We start from the raw sequence: 24,792 nt of genomic DNA on the forward strand, positions 1-24,792 counted from the left end.
CCTGAGAATGGGCCCCTGCAGCTCCCCCAGCCGGTGCACCCACTCGGGGCAGCCTCCCGCTGCAGCCCTGCCCTGGCACAGAGCCTGATCATTGCTGCTTCCAGCTGCCTGCTGCCTGCCGCCCGCACTCATCCCAGCCCTGGAGAGACCCCCCCACTTACCCTGGTGCAGTCGGGGCAGGAGGGTGCCTCGTGCCTGCTTCCTTGCTCCTGGGGCCAGGAGTGGGAGGGCTGGGGAACAGCCGGGGCGTGGTGCCCAGGGGCGGCTCTAGGTGTTTTGCCACCCTAAGCATGGCAGGCAGGCTGCCTTCGGCGGCTTGCCTGCGGGAGGTCCCTGGTCCCGCGGATTCGGCGGCACGCCTGCAGGAGGTCCTTGGTCCCGTGGATTCGGTGGCACGCCTGCGGGAGGTCCTTGGTCCTGCGGATTCGGTGGCACGCCTGCAGGAGGTCCCTGGTCCCGCGGATTTGGCGGCACGCCTGCGGGAAGTCCTTGGTCCCGCGGATTTGGCAGCACGCCTGTGGGAGGTCCCTGGTCCCGCGGATTCGGTGGCACGCCTGTGGGAGGTCCGTTGAAGCTGCGGGACCAGTGGACCCTCTGCAAGCATGTCGCCGAAGGCAGCCTACCTGCTGTCCTTGTGGCGACCAGCAGAGCACCCCCTGTGGCTTGCTGCCCCAGGCACGCGCTTGGCATGCTGGTGCCTGGTGCCGCCCCTGGTGGTGCCACCCTCAGGTGCTGCCCCTGCTGTGCTGACATGGGGCATCGGTTTGCTGCTAGTCTGGACCAGGCCCCAGCTGGCCTGAGTCCCTGGGGTGCTCCCGGGGGGTTTGTGTGCCCAGCACCCCGTATGCGTGGCAGTGCCCCTGGCGGGGCAGGGCCGAGTCTCACTGCACTGAGGGTTCCTGGGTGCGAGCTGGGCAGAGGGCGGGTGCGGCTGGCTTGGCGACAGGGCGCCACTCCGGGGTCGTTAACGCTCCCACTGCTCCCTCCCTTCCTCCCAGGATGCTGCGAAACAACCGCATCAGCTGCATCCACAATGACAGCTTCACGGGGCTGCGCAGCGTGCGCCTGCTCTCGCTCTACGACAATCAGATCAGCACCATCGCGCCCGGCGCCTTCGACACACTGCAGTCACTCTCCACGCTGTGAGTCGGGGCGTCCCCGCGGTCCCTGCCTCTCCCAGCAGGCTCAGCCCAGCTTGGGGATCCTGCCTCCCCCTCTGGGCTCTGGGGTGGGTGATGCTGTAACCATCTGGGAGCCAGCTGAAGTCACTCAATCAGGGTGAACTGCAAACAGAACGGGGCAGACAAACCCCAAACGCTGGCGGATCTTCCAGTGCTGAGATTTACCAACCAGCACAGAACGGCTTCTGTATTACCCCACTGGTTACTCAGAAGTCCAAACAACGCAGTTCTCAGGCCTCCGTCCAGACACACCTGTCAGATATGATGATGGTCACTGAAAATCTTATCATATAAAAGAAAAGGTTCTTCCAACCCCAAAGAATCAGTCACACACCCAGGTCCAATTATAACTTAGATCTTACCCAAAATGCACACTTCTAGCCAGTTCTTATTAACTAAGCTAAAATTTATTTTAAAAGAAAAGAGAGAGAGTTGGTTAAAAGATCAATATACAGACAGACTTGAATTCAATTCTTGAGGTTCAGACACAGCAGAGATGAGCTTGTAGTTGCCAAAAGTCCTTTTAGAAATAGTCCAGAGGTTACAGTCCAATGTCCATATTCAGGGTGGCTCCAGTCAGTGACTGGGGATCTCAATCCTTATGGCTTAAGGTTTCCCCCTCTTGAAACCCAAAGCAGATCTGAGATGAAGCAGGATCGTGTCCCAGGGTTTTTATACATTTCCAGCAGCCTTTTGGCCTTAGAAAACAATAGGCTGAACTCTCCTTCTCCCAAACATCCTGGCAATTAGCCCAGGGGAATTTATCCATTAAACAGTTCAGATACAGGTTACCACAACCTTCAAAAGGGGCATAGAGACAATAATACTATTTCACTCAAGTGTCTTCCTAAATGTTAATATTCCTTTTTTGATCTTGAATCAAAGCTTTAGCAATAGACAAGACTTGTTTGCTGACATCCCAAGCCCTGAGCAAACACCTCCTCTTCTACCTCTAACAATGCCGGCTGCATTTCAAAGCTCTGTTCATTTACAGATCCTCCTAACCAGTCTCTAAAGTTCGGCCATGGGGCAGGTCAGTCTGGGAGGTAATTAACTCCTTCTGGCCCTGTCACCCTCCAGTGAGAGATTAGCTCACACTCATAACAGATGCACACGCCTGAGGCTTGGCTCAGGCACCGCTGGCTCGGGAGCTGGGAGCCGTGGGGATTCCGGGTGCCTGGCCCTGCTGCCACCACGTTAGCCCCGCGCTGCCCCTCTGCTGCGCAGGAACCTGCTGGCCAATCCCTTCGACTGTAACTGCCGGCTGGCCTGGCTGGGCGACTGGCTGCGGAGGAGGAAGATCGTGACGGGGAACCCGCGCTGCCAGAACCCTGACTTCCTGCGGCAGATCCCACTCCAGGACGTGGCCTTCCCCGACTTCAGGTGTGAGGAAGGTAACTCACAGGCGCAACGGGGGGCTGAGCAGGGGCGGCCAACAAGGGTGACCCCGCAGCTGGGTCCCCCAGCGGGTGCTTCCCGGCTGGTCACATTGGGCCCTGCTGCCACCCAGCACCGGCGACGCTGACTCGCTCCCACACCAGCCTCTCAGTCCTAGCTCTGCCCACATCCCGGCTGGGCTCCGACACAGAGCGTGGCTGAGCGGGGGCTGGGCTGGGGCATTTTGATTTTTAGCCTTGGTTTGGTTTTGATTAAGGCCACACGAGACTGAGGAAAACCTGCCCTGTAGTGCCAGACCCCAGAGCCCTGTCTGCTCGGTTTCCCAGAGAGACGGTGAAGGGGTGACTTGATTCCGGCCCACAAGTATCGCCGGGGGGAACAGGTACTGGGAGGTGGCCACTGCCGGCCAGTCCAGCCGAGGAAGGTCTAACCCGGCCTGGGGCTGGAAGCTGGGGCGATATGTGCTCAGGCTGGAAACCAGGCATGTATCTGTGCCAGGGGGGGAGTAACTGTTAGAACAGGTGACCTGGGGGCAGGTGGATTCTCCAGCATGGGCGGATGTTTGTCTAGTGTCTGCGCTAGGGGCTCTTGGGGTTGGGGGGCAGGTGCAGCGCAGGGCCCTTCTGGCCTTGGAGTGTGGGAATCTCTGCCCCCAGGACAGAGCAAGAGCCCGGATCTGGATGGGCCCGTTACTTGCTGTGCCCCCCCTTTGCAGGCCAGGAGGAGACAGGGTGCGTCCCACGCCCACAGTGCCCTCAGGAGTGTACCTGCCTGGACACGGTCGTTCGCTGCAGCAACAAACAGCTCCAGTCCCTGCCCAAGGGGATCCCAAAGAACGTCACTGAGCTGTGAGTGTCCCGGGGCTCTCACCGCCCACCCCGGGCCTTGGCTCACAGGGCTGGGCCTGCTGGACACAGGGAGATCGGGTCAGATTTCCCAGCAGGGGCTGTGAGGCGGGAGGGGGTGAGCCGAGCCCTTCTGTTGCGCCCCACCCCCCCCGGAGTCCAGCAACACCCCCTGCACACTCAGGCCAGCTGATCGGCCCGGCACCGGGCCCAGAGCTGCGTGCATCGCACGCTGGTGCAAACTCTGCTTGGATTTACCCTGGTGTAAATCCAGAGGGACCCCACTGGCTTTGATGGCGTTCATCCTGCGGTCCGCGAGCGGAGCCTGGCCGTGGAGCTGGACGTGTGAATTTCCGCCCTGGGAGAGGGGCCCACGCCAGCTCTGGCCCGTCATGAGGGGGGCTAGCCCTGAGCCAGAGGGGATTCCCTCTCCGCCGTGGCCTGTGAGAGCGCAGCCCTGTGAACGTGCGCCCTGGTGCCCCGGGGTTCAGCTGGGCTCGGCTGGGCACAGCCCACGAGGGCGCTGGGCTGAGGTTGCTGGGGGAACACCTAGTCCAGACGAAGCTGTTCGTGCTGCTCCCAGCAGGGGGTCAGGATAGCACCACGTCACTGGGCCCCAGAATGCCACGGGGTGACCAGGTGTGTGACCCGCCCGCCGGGAGACGGGGGGGCAGGAAAGCAGCTAAGGGGGGCTGCACGTTACAGTCGGGAGGGTTAATTGTTCACTCTCCTGTGAGCGGCTGTTCCTGCTCCTGTGAGCCCCCCGCAACCCCCATCATTAAACAGAAGCAGAACAAACCCTGGATAGCAGTGGGGTGCCCCATGCGCCGGCTGGGCCGTCTCTCGCAGGGCGTTCGTGCAGCACCCGCCGCGCTGGGCCCTGAGCTCGCCCGGTGCTGCACCCCCTGCTCCCAGCGGGGGCTGCTGAACCAGCACCAGGCCCCGGCACCTGTCTGCACCGCGGGGCGAGCGCCCGACCTCAGGCTGCAGCTCTAAACTGAACACCCTGCCCCGCCCCCTGCCCCGCCTCTCCTCTGAGACCCCGCCCTCCTCCAAGGCCACGCCCCTTTCACTCCATCCCCCCCCACTCCATCCCCCCTCCCTCTGTTGCTCGCTCTCCTCACCCTCATTTTCACCAGGCTGGGGGAGGGGGCTGGGGCCGGGATGAGGGGTTTGGGGTGCAGGAGGGGTCTCTGGGCTGGAGCTGAGGGGTTCAGAGGGCAGGAATGGGACCAGGGCTGGGGCAGGGGGTTCGGATGCAAGGGTGGGGGGGTGAGGGCTCTGGTGTGGGGTCAGGGATGAGGGATTTGGGGTGCAGGAGGAGGCCCCGGGCTGGGGCTGAGGGGTTTGGAGGGCGGGAGGGGGCTCCAGGCTGGGGCAGGGGGTTGGGATGCAAGGGCGGGGGGTGAAGGCTCTGGCTGGGGGTACGGGCTCTGGTGTAGGGCCATGCATGAGGGATTTGGGGTGCAGGAGGGGGCTCGGGCTGGGGCTGAGGGGTTCGGAGGGCAGGAGGGGGACCAGGGCTGGGGCAGGGGTTTAGGACCTGGGAGGGGGTAAAGGCTTCAGGCTCTGGGTGCCGCTTACCTCTGGCAGCTCCCGGAAGCAGGCGCATGTCCCCCCTCCGGCTCCTACATGCTGCCACCTCCCGAAGCACCAGCTCCGCAGCTCCCATTGGCTGGGAACCACGACTGGCTCGCACACACTTCCATCCCAGCCCACCTGGAGTCTCAGACAGACGCCTCACACACGTACACACACATGCACACTCACACACGTGTGCTCCCCCCACGGTCAGAGCAGGACCCCGATCCCCTGCATGGCTCTGTCAGTGCTCCGCTCGGCATGGTGTCGGGGGGTCTCGGCACGGACGGACCCCAGAACCGAACTGGAGCGGTTGGTCCTGCACCCCCACATGAGCCCTGCCCTCTCACTGCCTGTGCAGTGGCCCCCTGAACCCAGCCCCATCGGTGACAGGCCTTTGTTCTCTCCCCTAGTTACCTGGACGGCAATCAGTTCACGCTGGTCCCTGGAGAGCTCTCCTCCTTCAGATCCCTGCAGCTGCTGTAAGTATCCTGACCCGGCCCCAGCGGCTGGGATCCCGTGGGCTGGGCTGGCTGAGACTCGAGCCACGAAGGCCGGGCAGTGGGGGGGCCAGGGGAGCAAGCTGGCCAGTGTCTGGGCGCTCGCTCAGAGCCGTGCAGGCTGGAAGCTGTGACAAAGCTGAAATCAGCCCTCGGGGGCTCCTGGCTGCCTGTGCGGAAGGTTTCTCAGCTGCTTTCCCACGGGGGCTGGGACTGCGGGGGCCCTTCCAGACTCTGGCAGGGGGTGTGCTCTGGCAGGCCCAGCTTCTTCTGCCCACTCACCCCCAAATTCACCCCTTCTGTCCCGTCCCCTCCAGCCTGTCCCTGTCCTTTCCCTGCCCTCATCCCAGTCCCACATCCCGCTGCAGTTCACTGTTCAGGACACAGCCCAGCACCTCTGCAGAGCGGCCCCCGGCGGCTCACATCTAGCACCCAGAAACCAGGCATGCGCCATTAGTGGGCCCTTTAAGTGACGTGCCCAGCGTCTCACAGGAACTCTGTGGCAGAGGCAGGGGCAGACTCCAGTGCTCCAGGGCAGCATTCGACAGCGTTGACCACGGACTCTGAGAAATGGTGTAATCCCAGACCAAGAGGGGGCCGGTGCTAGCCCCTGCGCTGTGACCAGGAACAGGAATGGGGTGACTTGGGCCCCAGAGGGGACTGTGGGCAGAGGGCAGGCAGAGGATGTGCTCCGGTGCTGCAGAGATCGGGGCCGTGCTAGTCCTGGAGGGAAAATGCGTCTGTATGTGGGGTGGAGGAGGGTTGCCCAGGCTCTGTTCTAACCTTTCCTATTGGATGGGTGGGGTTCTGTGGCCTGCCTTGTGCAGGAGGTCAGACTAGATGATCAGATTGGTCCCTTCTGACCTATGAGTCTATGAGTCTATGAGACTCTGCAACTTTCATATTGTTCTTTTAATCCAGTTTTTAGCCCTGCCAGTCCCAGTCTCCTGCCAGCCAACAGCCCCAGTCCTCTAAGGCCCGGCTCACCAGCCTCCTTCCCCCATCTACTCCTGGGCAGACCGAGCCTTTTTCTCCAGCCTCGATCTCAGAAACGGCTGAACTGGTTTGGCTGAAACTTTCCCCAAAAATTCAGCCCGAGGCAGCCACCTGATGAGGAAAGTTTCAGCCCACGTGGCTGAAGTTTGGGAAAGTTACAAACAACTGAAAAGAAGGGTTTATAATGGGAAGTGTCGGGGACCCTTCCTGATAGATGGGGCTCCCAGCCCCTTGTCGAGGAAAGACCACTCCCTTCTCTCTGGAGAAACCAGGAGTGAGCCCCTAGAATGCTTGTTCTCCGTCGCAGACCCTAACACTCCACTCAGGCCGCATGACGAGCTTCTCAGCCATCGGAACCTTTTGGTCGCAAAGAAGCTCGTAGCTGAGAACTAAAACTCGCTGGATTTGCCAGTGGGCCGTGGGCACGTTGCTCTGCCCCGGGGATGCGAAGCCGCCAGACGGAGGAGCTCTGAGGCAATGCCCAGTGCCTGGAGCCCACGGCGAATCCAGCCCACTGGCTGCCCACGTGCTAACTCAGTGGTTTGCTGGTCAGAATCCCACCAGCAGCCAGACAATTCACTGCAGTTGCTCAGAGCCCTCCCCGGCTCGCGTCCCATCGCCGGCCATGGGGGTATTTGCTACTAGCCGTCGCCGACTGGCCATTGTGGGCAGTCCCATCACACTGTCCTCTCCACACATGTATCAGGCTCAGGCCTGAAGCCTGTTCAGTGTCTTGCCCCCGCGGCTCCCCTTGGGGGGCTGTTCCAGACCCTCACCCCTCTGGTGCTTAGAAACCTTCACCTCATGTTGAGCCCAAACCTGTTGATGGCCAGTTTGTCTCCATTTGTTCTTGTGGAAAGTCTGCAACGAAGCAGCGAACTATTTACCCAGTGCTGCAGCCCCGCTCGCCTCCCTAGGGCAAGTGGAACCTGCATCAGCCCCCCACCCCCACCCCCCGCAAAAATCACACCAGGCACACAAAAAGTCATGACACTGGCTTAGCACCCGGAGAGCGACCAGCAAGTACATCTGGTGCCTTTCCTTTGCCTCCTGGCGCCAGCACGGGCAGGCCACGTTTTCAAGCTTTGCTGTGCAACCTAGAGGGCTGGAGACTGACATTGCAAGGGGAACACTCAGCTCAGTGCCTGACTCGGCAGCTGGGGTGTCAAGGTTTTTTCCCCCACTTTGAACTTTAGAGTACAAATGTGGGGACCTGCATGAACACTTCTAAGCTTAATTACTAGCTTAGATCTGGTAACACTGCCACCACCCAGAATTTCAGTGTCTGGGGCACTTTCTGTCCCCCCAAAACTTTCCCCTCCCTGGATTGCCTTGAGAGGCTTCACCACTTCCCTGGTGAACAGAGATCCAAACCCCTTGGATCTTAAAACAAGGAGAAATTAACCATCCCCCTCCTTTCCCCCCACCAATCCCTGGTGAGTTCAGATCCAATCCCCTTGGATCTTAAAACAAGGAGAATTTAACCATACCCCTTCCTTTCCCCCACCAATCCCTGGTGAGTCTAGATCCAATCCCCTTGGATCTTAAAACAAGGAAAAATCAATCAGGTTCTTAAAAAGAAAGCTTTTAATTAAAGAAAGAAAAGGTAAAAAGTATCTCTGTAAAATCAGGATGGAAAATGCTTTCCAGGGTAATCAGATTCCTATAGACCAGATGCCCCCCAGCCCCAGCCTTAGGTTCAAAGTTACAGCAAACAGAGGTAAAAATCCTTCCAGCAAAAAGAAACATTTGCAAGTTGAGAAAACAAACATAAGACTAACACGCCTTGCCTGGCTAATTACTTACAAGTCTGAAACATGAGAGACTGATACAGAAAGATTTGGAGAGCCTGGATTGATGTCCCGTCCCTCTCAGTCCCGAGAGCGAACAACAAAAAAACAAACAGCACAAACAAAAGACTTCCCTGCACCAAGATTTGAAAGTATCTTGTCCCCCGATTGGTCCTCTGGTCAGGTGTCAGCCAGGTTTACTGAGCTTCTTAACCCTTTACAGGTAAAAGAGACATTAACCCTTAACTATCTGTTTATGACATGGGGCTTACAAGAGCCACCAGCGGCCAGGAGACTTGCCAGCGACGCGAGCATTGGCAGCACTCGTTAATCGAGTGGCATGTGGCTAAACTGCGAGAGAAAACAGCTTCCTCCTGGAGCTGCTGGTGCGCAGTGTCTGGGACCCAGTGGACGATGGGAACCCACAGTGGCAGAGGAATCACCACACCAGCTGCAAGGCACCCAGGGGTGTCCTAGACTGGCCACAGGGGTCAGCATCTCCTGCAAAACCACTGTTCCCTCGGGCTGCCAGCCAGTGCCACCCAGTGAAAGCAGCCAGTGCCACCCCACGGGCTGGGGGGCAGCCGGGAGCCCAGCTCCAACTGACCCCCCCTGCTGCGCTTGTGTTTTCCAGTGACCTGAGCAACAACAAGATCAGCTCGTTGAGCAAGTCCTCCTTCAGCAACATGAGCCAGCTCACCACCCTGTGAGTCCCGGTTCCTGGGCCAGCCGAGCGGTGGGCGGGCCAAGGCCGGGAGACAATAGGCCGGGCTTGCTGCTGAGGCCTCTGGGCTGTGCAGTCCAGCGGCCGGTTCCTGTACGAAGAACCATAATTAGCGGCACTGCTGGAGTGCGCCTGAGAGACTGTGTGCATGGGGTGCCAGGTCTCTGCCCGGCTGCTAGTGAGACGTCCCGTTAGGGGCAAATGGTGTGGACGCGGCCCAAGGGAGCCTCGCCGGGTGCGTGTTGGCGCTCAGGGGATGTGACCACTTGTTTCCTCCTCTGCCTCCCCAGGATCCTCAGCTACAACGCCCTGCAATGCATCCCCCTGCTCGCCTTCGAAGGGCTCCGGGCGCTCCGGCTGCTGTAAGTACGTGCCTGTGCCCGGAGTGGTGCCCTGCCCTGCCCTGCCCTTCTCACAGCACGGGTCCAGGGCAGGGCCCAGGTGGCACCTCCGTGGCCCTGTCAGAGGCCTGCTTTGGGGAAGTGCGGAGCACCCACAGCTCCAGGGGGTGAGATGTGCAGCATCAGGACGTGTGTCCCGGCTCAGCTCTGAAGCAGGGGCCTGGGGAAGGTGCCACCGGGCAGACGCGGTGCAGTGCCAGGGGCTGGGGGGCTGGGGAAGGTGCCGGGCGGACGCGGTGCAGTGCCAGGGGCTGGGGGGCTGGGGAAGGTGCCGGGTGGACGCTGCGCAGTGCCAGGGGACGGGGGCTGGGGAAGGTACCAGGAGGATGCTGCGCAGTGTGGGGGGCTGGGGAAGGTGCTGGGTGGACTTGGTGCAGTGCCAGGGGCTGGGGGGCTGGGGAAGGTGCTGGGCAGACACTGTGAAGTGCCAGGGGCTGGGGAAGGTGCCAGGCAGATGCTGCGCAGTGCCAGGGACTAGGGAGATGGGGAAGGTGCCAGGTGGACTCTGTCCAGTGCCAGGGGCTGGGGGGCTGGGAAAGGTGTTGGGCGGACACTGTGCAGTGCCAGGGGCTGGGGAAGGTGCCAGGTAGACGTGGTGCAGTGCCAGTGAACGGGATCTGGGGAAGGTACCGGGAGGACACTGTGCAGTGCCAGGGGCTGGGGGGCTGGGGAAGGTGCTGGGCAGACGCTGTGAAGTGCCAGGGGCTGGGGAAGGTGCCAGGCAGATGCTGCGCAGTGCCAGGGACTGGGGAGCTGGGGAAGGTGCCAGGCGGACTCTGTCCAGTGCCAGGGGCTGGGGGGCTGGGGAAGGTGTTGGGCGGATGCTGTGCAGTGCCAGGGGCTGGGGGGCTGGGGAAGGTGCCAGGTAGACGCGGTGCAGTGCCAGTGAACGGGGTCTGGGGAAGGTACCGGGAGGACACTGCACAGTGCCAGGGGCTGGGGAAGGTGCCAGGTGGACGCTGTGCAGTGCCAGTGACCGGGGGTGGGGTGAGGGGAGGTGGGCGAGGGGTGGGGCTGCTTCTCCGCTGACTCCAGGTGGATGTAGCCGAGCGTCTAAGCTGCCTGGTGAAAAGTGTCAGAGGAGTAGCCATGTGAGTCTGGATGTGTAAAAGCAGCAGAGAAGCCTGTGGCACCTTGTAGACTAGCAGACATATTGGAGCATGAGCTTTCGTGCATCCGGCGAAGTGGGTATTCACCCAGAAAGCTCATGCTCCAAAATGTCTGTTAGTCTATATGGTGCCACAGGACACTTAAGCTGCCTGGGTGTCCCTCCGGGCACCACGCTGGCGGGTGCGTGCCTGGCTCTGACGGAAGTGCACAGGCTGCCCCGGTGGCACACTCTGGCCCTGTGTTGGCATCAGCCTTGATCCCAAGCTGCCGGTGCCCTCTGGGCTCAGAGCCTCTTGTTCCCGCAGGTCTCTGCATGGCAACGACATCTCCGGCCTGCCAGAGGGCATCTTCGCCGACGTCACCTCCTTGTCCCACCTGTGAGTAGCCCCCTGCACCTGGCTGCCCCGGGAAGGCTGCACGGTGGCTGGCTGGGCTCCCTGTCTCCTCCCCAAAGGGCAGGAGACAATCACTGCCAGGTGGGGGGGCTCTTTCCTGCTGGGGTCAGCGCCATCAGGCCATACCTGGGGCTGGGTTCCAGCTTCTCTCTGCAGCCTGGCGGGCGACACGTGGCCGAGGCCTTGCCGTCACCGCCGTGCGACCTGTGCTGCGAGTGCTGCCTCGGCGATGCCCCCGACTCTCTGCCGCATTATGTGGGGCTCTAAGCACGAGCTGGCTGGGGTGGGAGCTCCAGTGCCGCTGATGCGGGACCCAGTAAGTGCAGAGGGGACCCAGCTGCTCTGTGCTGCTGGCAGGCGCCAGTCCCTCTGCGCTGCGGGGCCATGCAGCTTCTCGGCCTTTTAGCTAAGATCCACACTGGCCCAGGACAGCCAGCCCCTGATCAGGGCACCCGTCGGCTACAGGAGAGACCGCAGCAGGCGGGCAGCCAAGCGCCGAAACCCCAGTGAGCAGGAAGTGCCTGGGCCTCGCACGTCCTGACGTAGGAGGGGGAGCCCTAGAGGGGGGGCTCAAGGACTGCCTCCTTCCCAGGGCACCTTGGAGCAGTCAGGGCCGAGCCCCCGAGACAGGCCGGGACGCCACTCGCCTGGCTCTGGGGAAGGGGGGCTCCCCCCTGCCCCAGGGGTTGGACCTGCTCCCCTGGAGCTGGCGCTGGATTTGTGGGAGCAGTGTGCCCCCTGGAGGAGGTGCCTGGGCACTGCACCCTTGTCTTCCCCACACCCGCGGGTGGGGGGAACCAGCAGCTCCCATGGAGCACCAGCCCTGGGAGTTGGTCCTGCCAGCTGGCCTCGCTCAGCCCAGGGGCTGCGAAGGGAGTAGGGCCAGGCGGGCTCGTCCCGCCCCAGGGCCAGGGGCCAGGTCTCGCTGACTGGTCTTTGCTCTTGTCTCCCCTGTGCAGCGCCATCGGGGCCAACCCCCTGCACTGCGACTGCCACCTGCGCTGGCTCTCGGGCTGGGTCAAAACGGGCTACAAGGAGCCTGGCATCGCCCGCTGCGCCGGCCCGCCTGACATGGAAGGCAAGCTGCTGCTCACCACCCCGGCCAAGAAGTTTGAGTGCCAAGGTGAGGGGCCCATTCAGCACCTGGGCAGGTGCGTGGGCATGGACAGGGTCCCATGGACTCTGACCCCTGCCCCAGTTGTCACCCCTGTGGGCTGACGCCGGAGCGAATGGGCTGGGTGGGATCGCTGCGGGCAGGGGATCGTGTGCTGCAGTGGGTCACATGCAGAGCTTGGACCCAGGGGTCCTGAGCCCTACACTCAGCTCTGAGACACCTTCTCCATGTGGCAACCCCCCTCAACCCTGTGCCTCAGTTTCCCTCCGCTGATCCTCCTGGGCTGCTGCGAGAGTCAGAGACACCAGGGCCAGGAGGGACCCTGCCGAGCAGCCCATCTGACGTCCTGCACAGCACAGGCCAGAGAACCTGCCCTGGATTATGCCTCCAGCCCAGTCGCACTGGAGTACGTCTACCCCGGGCCGCAGCAGGTGGGCTCAGCCGACTGGGGCTCGCAGCGCTAAGCTCGGCTGTGTAGATATTGCGGCTCAGGGTGCAGCCCGGATTCCGGGACCCTCCCCCTCAGGGGGCCCCAGAGCCCAGACGTCTCCCCAGCAGTTTTCCAGCCCTGCTGGCGGAGAATGGCTGTTTGGTTGCTGGGCGGACGTACCCCTGGCTGAGCTGGAGCATGTCGGTCAGGGAGAGGAGTCCAGCCCCGGTCCCTTGGCGTGCTGCCCCGGCGTTAATTCCCTGCCGGGTGGAAATGGGGTTCCCCTTAGTTCTAGTGGGAATGGGTCTGGCTTCCGCTCTGGCTGCTGGCTCTGGCTTGGCCCCGACCTAGCGTGTCAGGGCTCCCTGGACAATGCAGGGCCTGGCACAGGGGCTGGGCCGGGAAAGGTGTCTGGCTGCAGAAGGGCAGCTCTGTTCCCTGAGCGATGCCGGGGCTGCCAGGGCCTGGCTCGAAGTGTCTGTGATTCGTGACTCCTGGCCCACACCGGCCAGTGGGTGAGTCTGACGGCTGAGCCCCCCTTTGGTCCAGGCAGCCAGACCCTCGGCGGGGAGAGGAGGACACTCCGTGGAGATGGGTCACACCGGGTCAGAGCCTAGCAGCCAGGGCTGGCTGTAGCTAGTCATGGTCAGTGACCCCCCGGCACTGGTCACAGCGCGGCAGAACGCCCAGTGCTTCGCCAGCGCCAGCAAACCCGCCCTGAGTGCAGGCCGCACCGCAGGGCTCTGCAGTGACTGATCTAACCGGGCTTTGCACCTGCTGGGCGTGGGTCAGCAGGTGCAACCGCTGCCTTGTCCTTGTGCCTGTCCCTGCTGTGGGGTCGGGGGTCCCTGGGGCCAGCCCCCAGCCCAGCACAGCCCCCCAGGGCGAAAGGGACGCGGAGGCCCTGGGCCGGTCAGGCTGCTCTCACGTTCCCAGGAGGACTTTGATTCCACAGCAGCAAGAGGCACCAGTTCGAGCCACGCTGTCCAATCAGGAGCAGATATTTATCGGGGTGACAGGACCCCCCCCAGGGGGCGGAGCTGGAATTCCAGCAGCACATGAGACTCCAGGCCCCAGGGGCTGAGCCAGATACTGGAGACCAGGACGAGACCTGCGTGGTGTTAGGCTTACCCCATAGCGGCTGCACCAGCTACTCACAGACTGGCCACGGAGGGAGCGGGGCATTGGGGCCGATCTGGCCGTTGCCGTGATCCACTGGCCGATCGCTACCCCGAGACCATAGAGGGGCCCAGTGGGGTCTCGGTCAGCAGCCGAGTGACTCTGAGAAATGACCCCCCCTCGCTAGGCCAGGACCCTCCCCACGGCGGCCTGCTGGGGAGATGAGCCCGTTTTAACCCCTCGGCCCCGGAGCCAGCCCACGCTGCACTGACCAAACAGGGCTTGAAAGAAAAGAGCCGGAAGGAAACCCAGTGTGGTGGCGGCTGCTTTACAGACTGTCCCAAAGAGGGTGAGACTCACCCCGCCAGGCACAGGCCCCTGCTTCAGCCCGGCGGGTCAGCGCTGCCCCTGCTTCCCCTAGGATTGGCAGGGACTGAAATGGAGCCGCTCCGCGTAGCCAGGCTCCCATTCGATAGGCTCCAGGCTTGGGGTGCACGTGCTAGTGGCTGGGCCCAAGACACTGCCATTGCAAACAAGAACCCCACAAACCGGCCTTGGCACCCAGGGAACAGGGCAGAATCTGGCTGGCTGCTTGGTCCCAAATGTGCCTGAGAGGGGATCGGCATGGGGCGGGCATGTGGCTACTGGGGGCCCGCAGGGAGGGGTTCTTGGCCCTACGCTGTGTAATGTCTGTAACAGGGACCCACAAACAGTCACTAGCCCCAGGTGTGGTGACTTGGCGAGCTGGGGACCCCAGGGGAGCAACAACAACGCTCGGAGGGGTCGATACTCTGAGCGCTGAGGAAAGGCTGAAAACTGGGTGTGTTCAGCTGGAGACAGAGCTGAGGGGGGGACCTGAAAGCGTATGGGCAGGGCTGTTCTAAAGGGGACAGGGATCAGGTCCCCATGCCCACTGCAGGCCGGACAAGGAGCCAGGGATTTTGGTTTGGTATTCGGAAAACAAACGCTCAGGGCAGCAAAGCTCTGGGCCAGGCTCCCACGGGAGGATGTGGGATCCCCGTTGTGGAGGTTAGACACACGCCTGGCAGGGCTGGTTGGGTGACTTGGCCTCGCGGCCCTCTCAAGGGCCCAACAGGACTGTGACTGCCTGCGTTTCGTACGGCTCCGTAACGAGCTCTGGGCACAAGCACTCAGCCCTACTCACCTGACGGGGCTGTGACTCTGCCTGCGTTTCGTACGGCTCCGTAACGAGCTCTGGGCACAAGCACTCAGCCCTACTCACCCGACGGGGCTGTGACTCTGCCTGCGTTTCGTACGGCTCCGTAACGAGCTCTAGGCACAAGCACTCAGCCCTACTCACCCAACGGGGCTGTGACTCTGCCTGCATTTCGTACGGCTCTGTAATGAGCTGTGGGCACAAGCACTCAGCCCTACTCACCCAACGGGGCTGTGACTCTGCCTGCGTTTCGTATGGCTCCGTAACGAGCTCTGGGCACAAGCACTCAGCCCTACTCACCCGAGGGGGCTGTGACTCTGCCTGCGTTTCGTACGGCTCTGTAATGAGCTGTGGGCACAAGCACTCAGCCCTACTCACCCGAGGGGGCTGTGACTCTGCCTGCGTTTCGTACGGCTCCGTAACGAGCTCTGGGCACAAGCACTCAGCCCTACTCACCCGAGGGGGCTGTGACTCTGCCTGCGTTTCGTACGGCTCCGTAACGAGCTCTGGGCACAAGCACTCAGCCCTACTCACCCGAGGGGGGACTCCATACTGGGAAGCAGCGACGCTGAAAAACACGAGGGTCAGAGTGGGCACTCAGCTGAACAGGAGCTCCCAGTGGGAGACGGGAAGGGCCAGTGCGACCCTGGGCTGCATGAACAGGGGGCTCGAGAAGGAGCAGGAAGGTTATTTTACCTCTGGGTTTGGCACTGGTGCGACCACTGCTGGGATCCTGTGTCCAGGTCTGGTGCCCATAAAGCCAAGAAGGATGCAGGTAGATTGGAGGGGTCAGAGAAGAGCCACAGGAATGATTAAAGGATTAGAAAACCTGCCTGATAGTGACAGACTCAAGGAGCTCGATCTCTTTAGCTTAAGAAGGAGATAGCTACGGGATGGCTGGATCCCAGTCTGCCAGCACTGCCTGGGAAACAGGTATTTAACCCCGGGCTCTGCAGTCCAGCTGAGGAAGGTCTCACACGGGCCAGTGGCTGGACGTGCAGATGGGAAACACGGTGTTTCTTTACCAGTGACGGTAACTAGCCAGCGGCACGCGTTACCTGGCCTCGGGCGGGTTCTCCATCACCGGGCATTGCTGAATGGAGCTGGGCGGTTTCTCAAACGCTCTGGCCTGGTGCAGAGCGCAGTGACTCCAGGGCCATCGCGTGGCTCGTGCTGGGCATTGCTCAGATGAGGTGATCACAGGCTCCTGGCCGTGGATGCTCTGAGTCTGGTTCAGGGGCTGGAAACCTGCCGAAGGGCGAGGCAGCTGGAGCTCTGGCTGCTCAGTGTCTGATGGCTGGGAGGTGGCTCGATCCCGGTCTGTAAGTGACGCCCTGGGGAGGAGAGGTTTGGCTAGGGACAGCCCTGCTGGAGCCAGACATTCCCCATTTAACAGGGAGGACAATTAACCACTGGCCCCTTGCAGGGCACGGGGCGGGTTCCCCGTCACTGGAGGCTTTGCATCGGACAGCTCTCTGAACCAGTTCCAGGAGCTTGGGGCCTTGGGGAGGGTCCCTGGCCTGGATTGTGCTGGTGGTCAGACGGGGCAATCAGACTGGCCATAGACCCCTGCTCCGGTCCCCCGGTCCCCCCAGCCCGTTGCAGTTGGCGGCTGAGCACGGGGAGCTGCCCCACTGTGCTCCAGGGATGGTCATGCTGCGCTTGGCGCCGGCTGCCTGGCACAGTGGTCGAACACCTCCCTGCGTAGCCCAACCGTGCGTTAGGGGCTGGGCCTGCTGGCTTAGCTGGCCCTGGGAGTACGGCTCCGAGCCCAAAGCAGCCTGGCTCAAACAGCGGCTGGGCCTGTGCCTCCGCGCCCCCCCCCGCACGGTCACACACTGCCAGCGGGCTCCAGGGACCCTCCCTCGTTACTATCGGGACCTTCCCCCCGCCAGGTCCACCAGCCCTGAGCATCCAGGCCAAGTGTGATCCCTGCCTCTCCAGCCCATGCCAGAACCAAGGCACCTGCCACAAGGATCCACTGGCCACCTACCGCTGTACCTGCCCCAGCGGGTACAAGGTGAGTGGGGGGGGGTCTGCGCATTCGTTCGCTGTCGCTGCCTCCTGCTGCATGTCACGGGCAGCAAGACGTGGGCAGGAGCCCAGGGCTCTGCCAACACTTCAAATTGGGGGCGGGGGGGCACTCGCACCCACTGCCTGCCCCCTGAGCCTGCCTGGTGGGGCACCGCTCCCCACAGGATGGGGCTCTGCCAGGGTATTGCTCATGAAAGGGTCCAGGGACTGGATGGGGACCGCGCGGCCTGTGCTGTGTGACCAGCTCCTAGCTTCGAGCTCTCCGTCCCCAGGGCAAGGACTGCGAGGAGCCCGTGGACAGCTGCTCCGGTAGCCCCTGTGCCAACGGCGGGACCTGCCAGCCCCCGGAGCAGGAGGGAGCCGGGTTCACGTGAGTGTGAGCGTGGGGGGTTATGGCTGTGGGACCCCTGGAGATGGGGCACCAGGGATGGCACTGGGCACCCACACAGGGCCAGGTGGTGCCCAGCGCAGGGTGTGTGACGCTGCACCGTGGCTCCCAGGGTGGATCTGGGACTCATCTGCTGCCGGCATGGCTAGGGTTCCCGGCTTCCCACCCCACGCACTCGGCCGGAGCAGGCAGTCTGGAGACCGGCCGCAGGACGGCTCAGAGCAATGGGGATGGTCTGTGCAGCCGGCTCCCCGGGTGCATCCCCCAGAGCTGCGATCAGTGTCTCTCCGAGGGGCTGTGTGCACTTGGCAAGCCGCAGGGCCCCGCTGGGAGCGAGGGGGAAACCTTGCATTTAACCAGCTGCAGCTTGAAACCTGGGCCTGGCTGCCGTGCCAGCTCACAGAGCCCAGGGGCTGGGATCCCGCGGGCCAAGGCCGGGTGGGGCTGGCTGGGGGGCGGGAGCAGGGAGGTGCTGGAGAAGGTGCAGCGAGGGACTGGGGGGCCGTGCTGCAGCCCATGGGGCTGTGGGGCAGGGATACTGGGCGCCCCCCCATCCATGCATGTGCTCTGCTCCATGTCGAGCGGCCCCTCTCCGTCCCTCAGACAGGAGCCCCCCATGCCGCTGGGCCCAGCCGCTCGCCCTGTTCCCCCGTCGATGAGAGCGCGGGTTGGGGAGCTGAGTGCCAGGGCAGCCCCTGAGTCCAAGCAGGTCTGTGTGCAGGCGGGGGCCCAGCCGGGCACAGGAGCCAGCCCTGGGAGCGGGGCTCACGCACTCCCCATGGGAAGCCGGAGGCTTCCCGCACCCCAGAGAAACGCCCCGTCACACTGCGGAGGGAGGGAGCCAATGGGCCCCTGGGAAGCGTGGCACAGCCAGCCCTGCCCGCACGTGCCCACCCCCCCCGGGCACCAGCGCCCACGCTGGATGGCCTCAGCCTGTCGCCACGGCAACCCAGCCTCCGCACCAGCCAGCCTGGCCCTTGGTGGGTTGCAGAGCTCACCAAGCAGGCACGGCCAGCCAAGCAGCCCCGACCCCAGGGGAGGGCAGCATGGCCCAGGGCCCACAGCAAATCCTTTGTGTCAGGCAGCCACCCCCAGCCGCCTTTGCACACACGCGTGTATACACGTGTAACACGCACATGCATGCTGCACCCATCTACGCATGTGCAGTGCGTGCACACACCAGCAACGCACTTGCACATGCACTCACGCACACACTGTGCACTTGCACACACTCATGCTGTGCACATGCACACACAGTCACACACTGGACTTGCACACACACATGCACACTGCATGACGCTGCACGGGGACCACCCCCGCAGCACAGTATGTGCACACGCACACACACACATGCACACGCTGTGCACACACATGCACACACACTCACATGCACACATTGTGCACACACATGCACACATACTCACACGCACACATTGTGCTCACACATACGTGCACACTCACGCACACACTGTGCGCACACATGCACACACATGCACATGCACACACACTTGTACACACTGTGCGTGCACATGCAAACACACACTGTGCACACGCACACACACTGTGCACACATATGCACACATACTCACACACATTGTGTGCATGCATGTGCACGCACACACACTCTGTGCACACATACTCACGCGCACACTGTGCACACGCACACACACACTGAGCACACACATGCACACATACTCATACGCACACATTGTGCACACGCACACGCACGCACTCATGCATACACTGTGCGTGCACATCCACACACACACACACACACACACACACACACACTGTGCACATGCAGTCACACACACACTGTGCACACGCACACACACTGTGCACACATATGCACACATACTCTCACACATTGTGCGCATGCATGTGCACGCACACACACTGTGCACACACACTCACGCGCACACTGTGCACACATGCACACACACACTGAGCACACACATGCACACATACTCACACGCACACATTGTGCACACGCACACGCACACACTCATGCATACACTGTGCATGCACATCCACACACACACACACTGTGCACATGCAGTCTCACACACACTGTGCACACGCACACACTCACACACACACTGGCAGTGACGTGAGCTGATGCTGAGCAGTGATTTCAGGCCAGGCAGGAACTGCTGGTTTTGGGGCTTCCCAGTAATTCATCCCTAACAGCTTCCTCTCTCCTGGGGCGCTGAACACAGGCCCAGCTCATGACTGGGCGTCCTGTGAACCCATCCCCTGCTCCCACCCCTTTACAACCACGGGACTCACAGCTGGCCCTGGTCCAGGATTGGGTGCATCCCGGGCTGGGCCCGTGCAAAGACTGTCCTGGGTTCCCGCTGATCAGCGTGGTGACGCAGCCCTCACCCCAGTGCCCACGCTGCAGTGGGCACCAGACCTCAGGGCACTTCCTGCAGCAGGCAAAGCCCAGCCCAGTCCTGGAGCCTTTCCTGGCCCGATCCCCTTTGCAGCTGCACCAGTTCAGAGCTAGCGGGCGCTGGGCACAGGTTTTAATCACCAGCATTGCCACTGCCATGCCCGGCTCTGGCCGGGGGGGGGGGGGGAACAGAGTACAGGACTCCTGGGTTTTTCCCATGCCTGGCTCTGGCTGGGAGGGGGATAGAGCACAGGACTCCTGGGTTCTTCCCGTGCCTGGCTCTGGCTGGGAGAGGAACAGAGCACAGGACTCCTGGGTTCTTCCCGTGCCTGACTCTGGCTGAGAGGAGGATAGAGCACAGGCCTCCTGGGTTTTTCCCATGCCTGGCTCTGGCTGGGAGGGGGATAGAGCACAGGACTCCTTGGTTCTTCCCATGCCTGGCTCTGGCTGGGCGAGGAACAGAGCACAGGACTCCTGGGTTCTTCCCGTGCCTGGCTCTGGCTGGGAGGGGGATAGAGCACAGGACTCCTTGGTTCTTCCCATGCCTGGCTCTGGCTGGGCAAGGAACAGAGCACAGGACTCCTGGGTTCTTCCCGTGCCTGGCTCTGGCTGGGAGGGGGATAGAGCACAGGACTCCTGGGTTTTTCCCATGCCTGGCTCTGGCTGGGAGGGGGATAGAGCACAGGACTCCTGGGTTCTTCCCGTGCCTGACTCTGGCTGGGAGGGAGATAGAGCACAGGACTCCTGGGTTCTTCCCGTGCCTGGCTCTGGCCGGGAGAGGAACAGAGCTCAGGACTCCTGGGTTCTTCCCGTGCCTGACTCTGGCTGAGAGAGGAACAGAGCTCAGGACTCCTGGGTTCTTCCCGTGCCTGACTCTGGCTGAGAGGAGGATAGAGCACAGGACTCCTGGGTTTTTCCCATGCCCGGCTCTGGCTGGGAGAGGAACAGAGCACAGGACTCCTGGGTTCTTCCCGTGCCTGGATCTGGCTGGGAGAGGAACAGAGCACAGGCCTCCTGGGTTCTGCCATGCCTGGCTCTGGCTGGGAGGGGGATAGAGCACAGGACTCCTGGGTTCTTCCCGTGCCTGGCTCTGGCTCGGAGGAGGATAGAGCACAGGACTCCTGGGTTCTTCCCGTGCCTGGCTCTGGCCAGGAGGGAGATAGAGCACAGGACTCCTGGGTTCTGCCATGCCTGGCTCTGGCTGGGAGGCGGACAGAGCCCAGGACTCCTGGGTTCTGCCATGCCTGGCTCTGGCTGGGAGGCGGACAGAGCCCAGGACTCCTGGGTCCCGTCCTGAGGGATTGTGCACTGGGGGCTAGAGTAGGGAGCTGCCAGGTGCGGCTGGTTCTAGCCCCAGCTCTTTCGCTGCCTTGGGGTGTTTCCTGGGGCACGTCTCCTCGGAGCTCTGGGTGTCAGTTTCCCTGGGGATGGGGGGTCCCCCTCACAGAGTGGTGCGGGGTCAAAGGCAGCCATATCTGCAAAGGGCAGGAGGTGCTGCCCGTGGCCCCATGGCTTTGCTCGCTCCATTGACTGTCCCGGGTGCGCCCCTCTGGGAACGCAGGCTGGGGGGGGGTCAGGTGAAAATTGCTGCAGAGCCAACGGGGCCCCTGCGCAGTGGTTTTGGGGGCTGTTCGGTGCCAGCCCAGCCGTAGGGTTAGCTGGGCGGCTGGGTCTCTGGTGTTACCTGTGGGTTGTTTTCCTCCCCACCTGGCAGGTGCCTTTGTGCAGCAGGATTCGAGGGGCCGACCTGCAGCACCATCACCGACGCCTGCCAGGACCAGGACCAGGCCTGTGCCAACGGGGGCACCTGCGTTCCTGGGCTTGGAAACTCCACCTGTCTGTGCCAGCCCCACTACACAGGTAAGGGGCAGGAGGGGCCCTCCCAGGGCCGCCAGGGACAGCACCCCTGGGAATCGGCCTCCGAGGGCCCCAGCCGGGCAGTCTGGGTGGAAGGGCCAGAACCCCTCCTGCAGGAGGAGAAAGCTCTCCCTGGCCCCATACATGTTTGTCCGTCTGTCCACCTGCCCCCCGCAGCCAGCCATGCCTCTCCCGCCCTGCTCCCCTGAGCGGGGCCCTGCCACTGGGCAGTTGGTGACATCCGGTGTCCCAGCCCATGCCCGTGGGAGCCGGGCGCAGGCCCCGGGGCTGGGTCCCGCTGCTTGTGCCAGAGGGACATTTCACAGACCAGGCCTCCTGGCAGCAATCTCCCTGACCCAGAGCCGAATGGGCAAGGCGGGGCAGGGAGGCCTGGCTGGGCACCAGGGGGAACTGCCTGGAGAGCACACGGCCTGAGGACCTTCTCTGCCAGGCTGTGGTGCCCTGTGCCAGCCTCCCGCACAGCCCCACCTGCATGCTCCCCATGGCCATGGGGACAGCTCCCCTCCCTCCCTTCCATCTCGCTGAGCCGGGCCCAGGGGAAGCTCGGGGCGGCAGGCTGGGAAGGGTCCGTGCTGGCACTGCCCACCCCCAGCAGCGCTGGGAGCAGAGGGCTGCTGTGGCCCGCTGAGCCGGGCCTCTCCCCTCCCTTGTCCAGGACAGGCCTGCGAAGAGTTGCTGGATCTCTGCTCCGTGGAGCTCAACCATTGCCAGCCCCGTGCCCAGTGCGTTGTCACTGCCGAGGGGCCGCGGTGAGTACCCACCCATGAAGGGTTAAACCCCCCTGTTCCCTGCCCGTGTGGCTGGGCACAGGGCACGTCGGGCTGCCCCAGACATGGGACGGTCATGGGCACAAGCCCAGAGACCCCCAGTCCCCAGGCATAGAGGAGGGGCAACGCCTGTCACCACAGTGTCCTGAATTGGGACCCTGCTCGCCATCGTGCTGGGGCTCCCCTCCCTCGGGCCGCGGGGGGCAGTGCTGGGGCTTGGGCACCGGCTGCACGGCCCTGCAGCCGGGGGACACCTGGGATGCCAAGTGCCTTTGGCCTGGCCCCTTTCTGGGCATCCCTCTGGGGCGGTTTGCCTTGGTGCTGGAGGGCCTGGGCACAGACCCCCCCAATCGTGCTGGGAGTAGGGACGTCCCAACAGACATTGCCCGACCTGCTGCCCGGGCGTCCCGGTGCTGCCCTGTGCGCCCTGGCATCTTGCCTGCGTTCCAGGGCTGGGACTCACGCTGCTATGGGGGCAGCCAGCGCCTAGGGGGCTGGAGGATCTCTGGGCTCTGCCTGGAGCGGGGCTGAGGGGGGCTGGTGAGATCTCTGGGCTCTGCCCGGAGCTGGGCTGCGGGGGCTGGTGAGATCTCTGGGCTCTGCCCGGAGCTGGGCTGCAGGGGCTGGTGAGATCTCTGGGCTCTGCCCGGAGCTGGGCTGCGGGGGCTGGTGAGATCTCTGGGCTCTGCCCGGAGCTGGGCTGCGGGGGCTGGTGAGATCTCTGGGCCCTGCTTAAAGTTGGGCTGGCGGGGCTGGAGGATCTGTGGGCCCTGGGCAGAGCTGGGTTCGGGGGGCTGGTAGATCTCTGGGCTCGTCGGAGCTGCACAAGGCACCTTCCCTTAGGCTCAATTCAGGGGGAGCAGCTGCCCCGTTGCAGCGGCGGATCATGGCCCTGTGGTCGTGGCGGCTCTAAGCAAGGTGCCTCTCCCCCCAGGTGTGAGTGTGCCCCCGGCTACAAGGGGGACAACTGTAGCCTGGACGATGCCTGCCGGGACCACCGCTGCCAGCACGGTGCCCAGTGCCAGGCCGAGGGGACCGGTTACTCCTGCCTCTGCAGGGAGGGCTACAGGTGAGGCCAGCAGAGCCGCATGGCACCCCAGGGAGAGGCAGCTGCCCACCCTGTGCGGGGGGCGTGGGACGCACAGTGCCACTAGGTGGGTGCCTGGTGGTCCCCCTAGCACCCCGTCCCGCTCCCTGCACACAGCCCGGGCGGGACCCAGCGTGGGCCGTGCAGCTGGAGGTGAGGGGCCTCGTGGTCCGGGGAGTCTGGTCCTGCCCATGCTGCTGCCCCAGTGCGGCCGAGGGGGGCCCAGACCCTGCCTAGCCTTGATCTCTGGGGTTTGCTGTGGGGGGCCGTTGCCCTCAGCACCCAGAGCCCCCTGCACCTGCTGTGTGGCAGCTGAGCCGGGCCTGGCCCAGTGCTCCAGTCCCTGCTCCGGGAGGGGACCGGCCGCCCGGGTCTCACTGGGGTCGCAGGCCCACGGGCTTCTCTCACCACGGTGCCGGCCCGTCCCTCTCCCCAGCGGGCAGCTGTGTGAGCTGCCGCCTCGTGCCCAGCCCAGTCTCTGCCAGCGGGACGAGTGCCAGAACGGGGCCGACTGCGTGGAGCTGGGCAGCCGGGCCGTGTGCCGCTGCCCCCCTGGCTTTGGGGGCCCCAAGTGCGAGAAGCTGCTGAGCGTCAACTTTGTGGACCGGGACACGTACCTGCAATTCACCGACCTGCACAACTGGCCACGGGCCAACATCACGCTGCAGGTACGGGCCTGTGCCGGCCCCGCCACACCCGTCAGCCACCTGGCACGGCCCCTGCCAGGGCTGCCCCGGGGCTGCTGCAGGGCTGGCGCGTGGGGTGAGCAGAGGGGACTAGGTGCTAGGGGGCAGAGCTGGGTGCAGGGAGCAGTGCTGGGTGCCAGGGGGATGCAGGGAGGCGGGGCTAAGGGCGGGGCTGGGAGCAGGTGGGGTGCAGAGAGGTGGGGCTGGGGGCGGGGGCGGGTGCCGGGGGTTATAGGGAGGCAAGTGCTAGGTGCCAGGGGGGTGAAGTGGGGCTGGGTGCCAGGACAATGCAGGCATGCAGGGCAGGGGGTGGGGCTGGGTGCCAGGGGGGTGCAGGGAGGCGGGTGCCGGGCGGGGATGCTGGGGATCTGCCCAGGCTGGCTGATGGGCCGTGGCACCTGGTCTGACCCGCCCCCGCCAGGTCTCCACGGCCGAGGACAACGGGATCCTGCTGTACAACGGGGATCGGGACCACATGGCCGTAGAGCTGTACCAGGGCCACGTGCGGGTCAGCTATGACCCCGGGAGCTACCCCAGCTCGGCCATCTACAGGTACCGCCCCCTTCCCGCCAGCCGCAGTGCTGGGGGGGCAGCCCCTTTGGGGGGGCAGCCTGAGCCCCCTGCCCCTCCTGCTCACACCCCTGCCAGAGCTGTAACCGTCATGTGGGGCCTGAGGCACAGCCCCTGCCCCCCCTGCCCCTGCACCGGGCCCCCAACCATGTCCCACAGGCTGGCTGGAGAGCCTGGCCCGTCCCCGGAGGGCTCTGCCAGGCCTGGCACTGTCCCGCCTGCCCCC

At 63.5% G+C, this 24,792-nt stretch overlaps 1 protein-coding gene across 1 annotated transcript in view; it reads left to right on the forward strand.

Annotated features, from left to right (window-relative positions):
- SLIT1 (slit guidance ligand 1) overlaps positions 1-24,792 on the forward strand; it is a 119,826-nt gene that overhangs the window by 91,249 nt on the left and 3,785 nt on the right. The window contains 15 exon segments of the mRNA XM_030570290.1: positions 999-1,142; positions 2,409-2,575; positions 3,295-3,427; positions 5,419-5,487; positions 8,926-8,997; positions 9,306-9,377; positions 10,832-10,903; positions 11,881-12,044; positions 16,657-16,781; positions 17,068-17,165; positions 21,293-21,438; positions 22,112-22,205; positions 23,158-23,292; positions 23,747-23,978; positions 24,418-24,548. Of these exon segments, the coding sequence (XP_030426150.1) occupies positions 999-1,142; positions 2,409-2,575; positions 3,295-3,427; positions 5,419-5,487; positions 8,926-8,997; positions 9,306-9,377; positions 10,832-10,903; positions 11,881-12,044; positions 16,657-16,781; positions 17,068-17,165; positions 21,293-21,438; positions 22,112-22,205; positions 23,158-23,292; positions 23,747-23,978; positions 24,418-24,548 (1,854 nt within the window).

The sequence above is a fragment of the Gopherus evgoodei genome, chromosome 7 (assembly GCF_007399415.2).
Source record: "Gopherus evgoodei ecotype Sinaloan lineage chromosome 7, rGopEvg1_v1.p, whole genome shotgun sequence".
NCBI lineage: Eukaryota > Metazoa > Chordata > Testudines > Testudinidae > Gopherus > Gopherus evgoodei.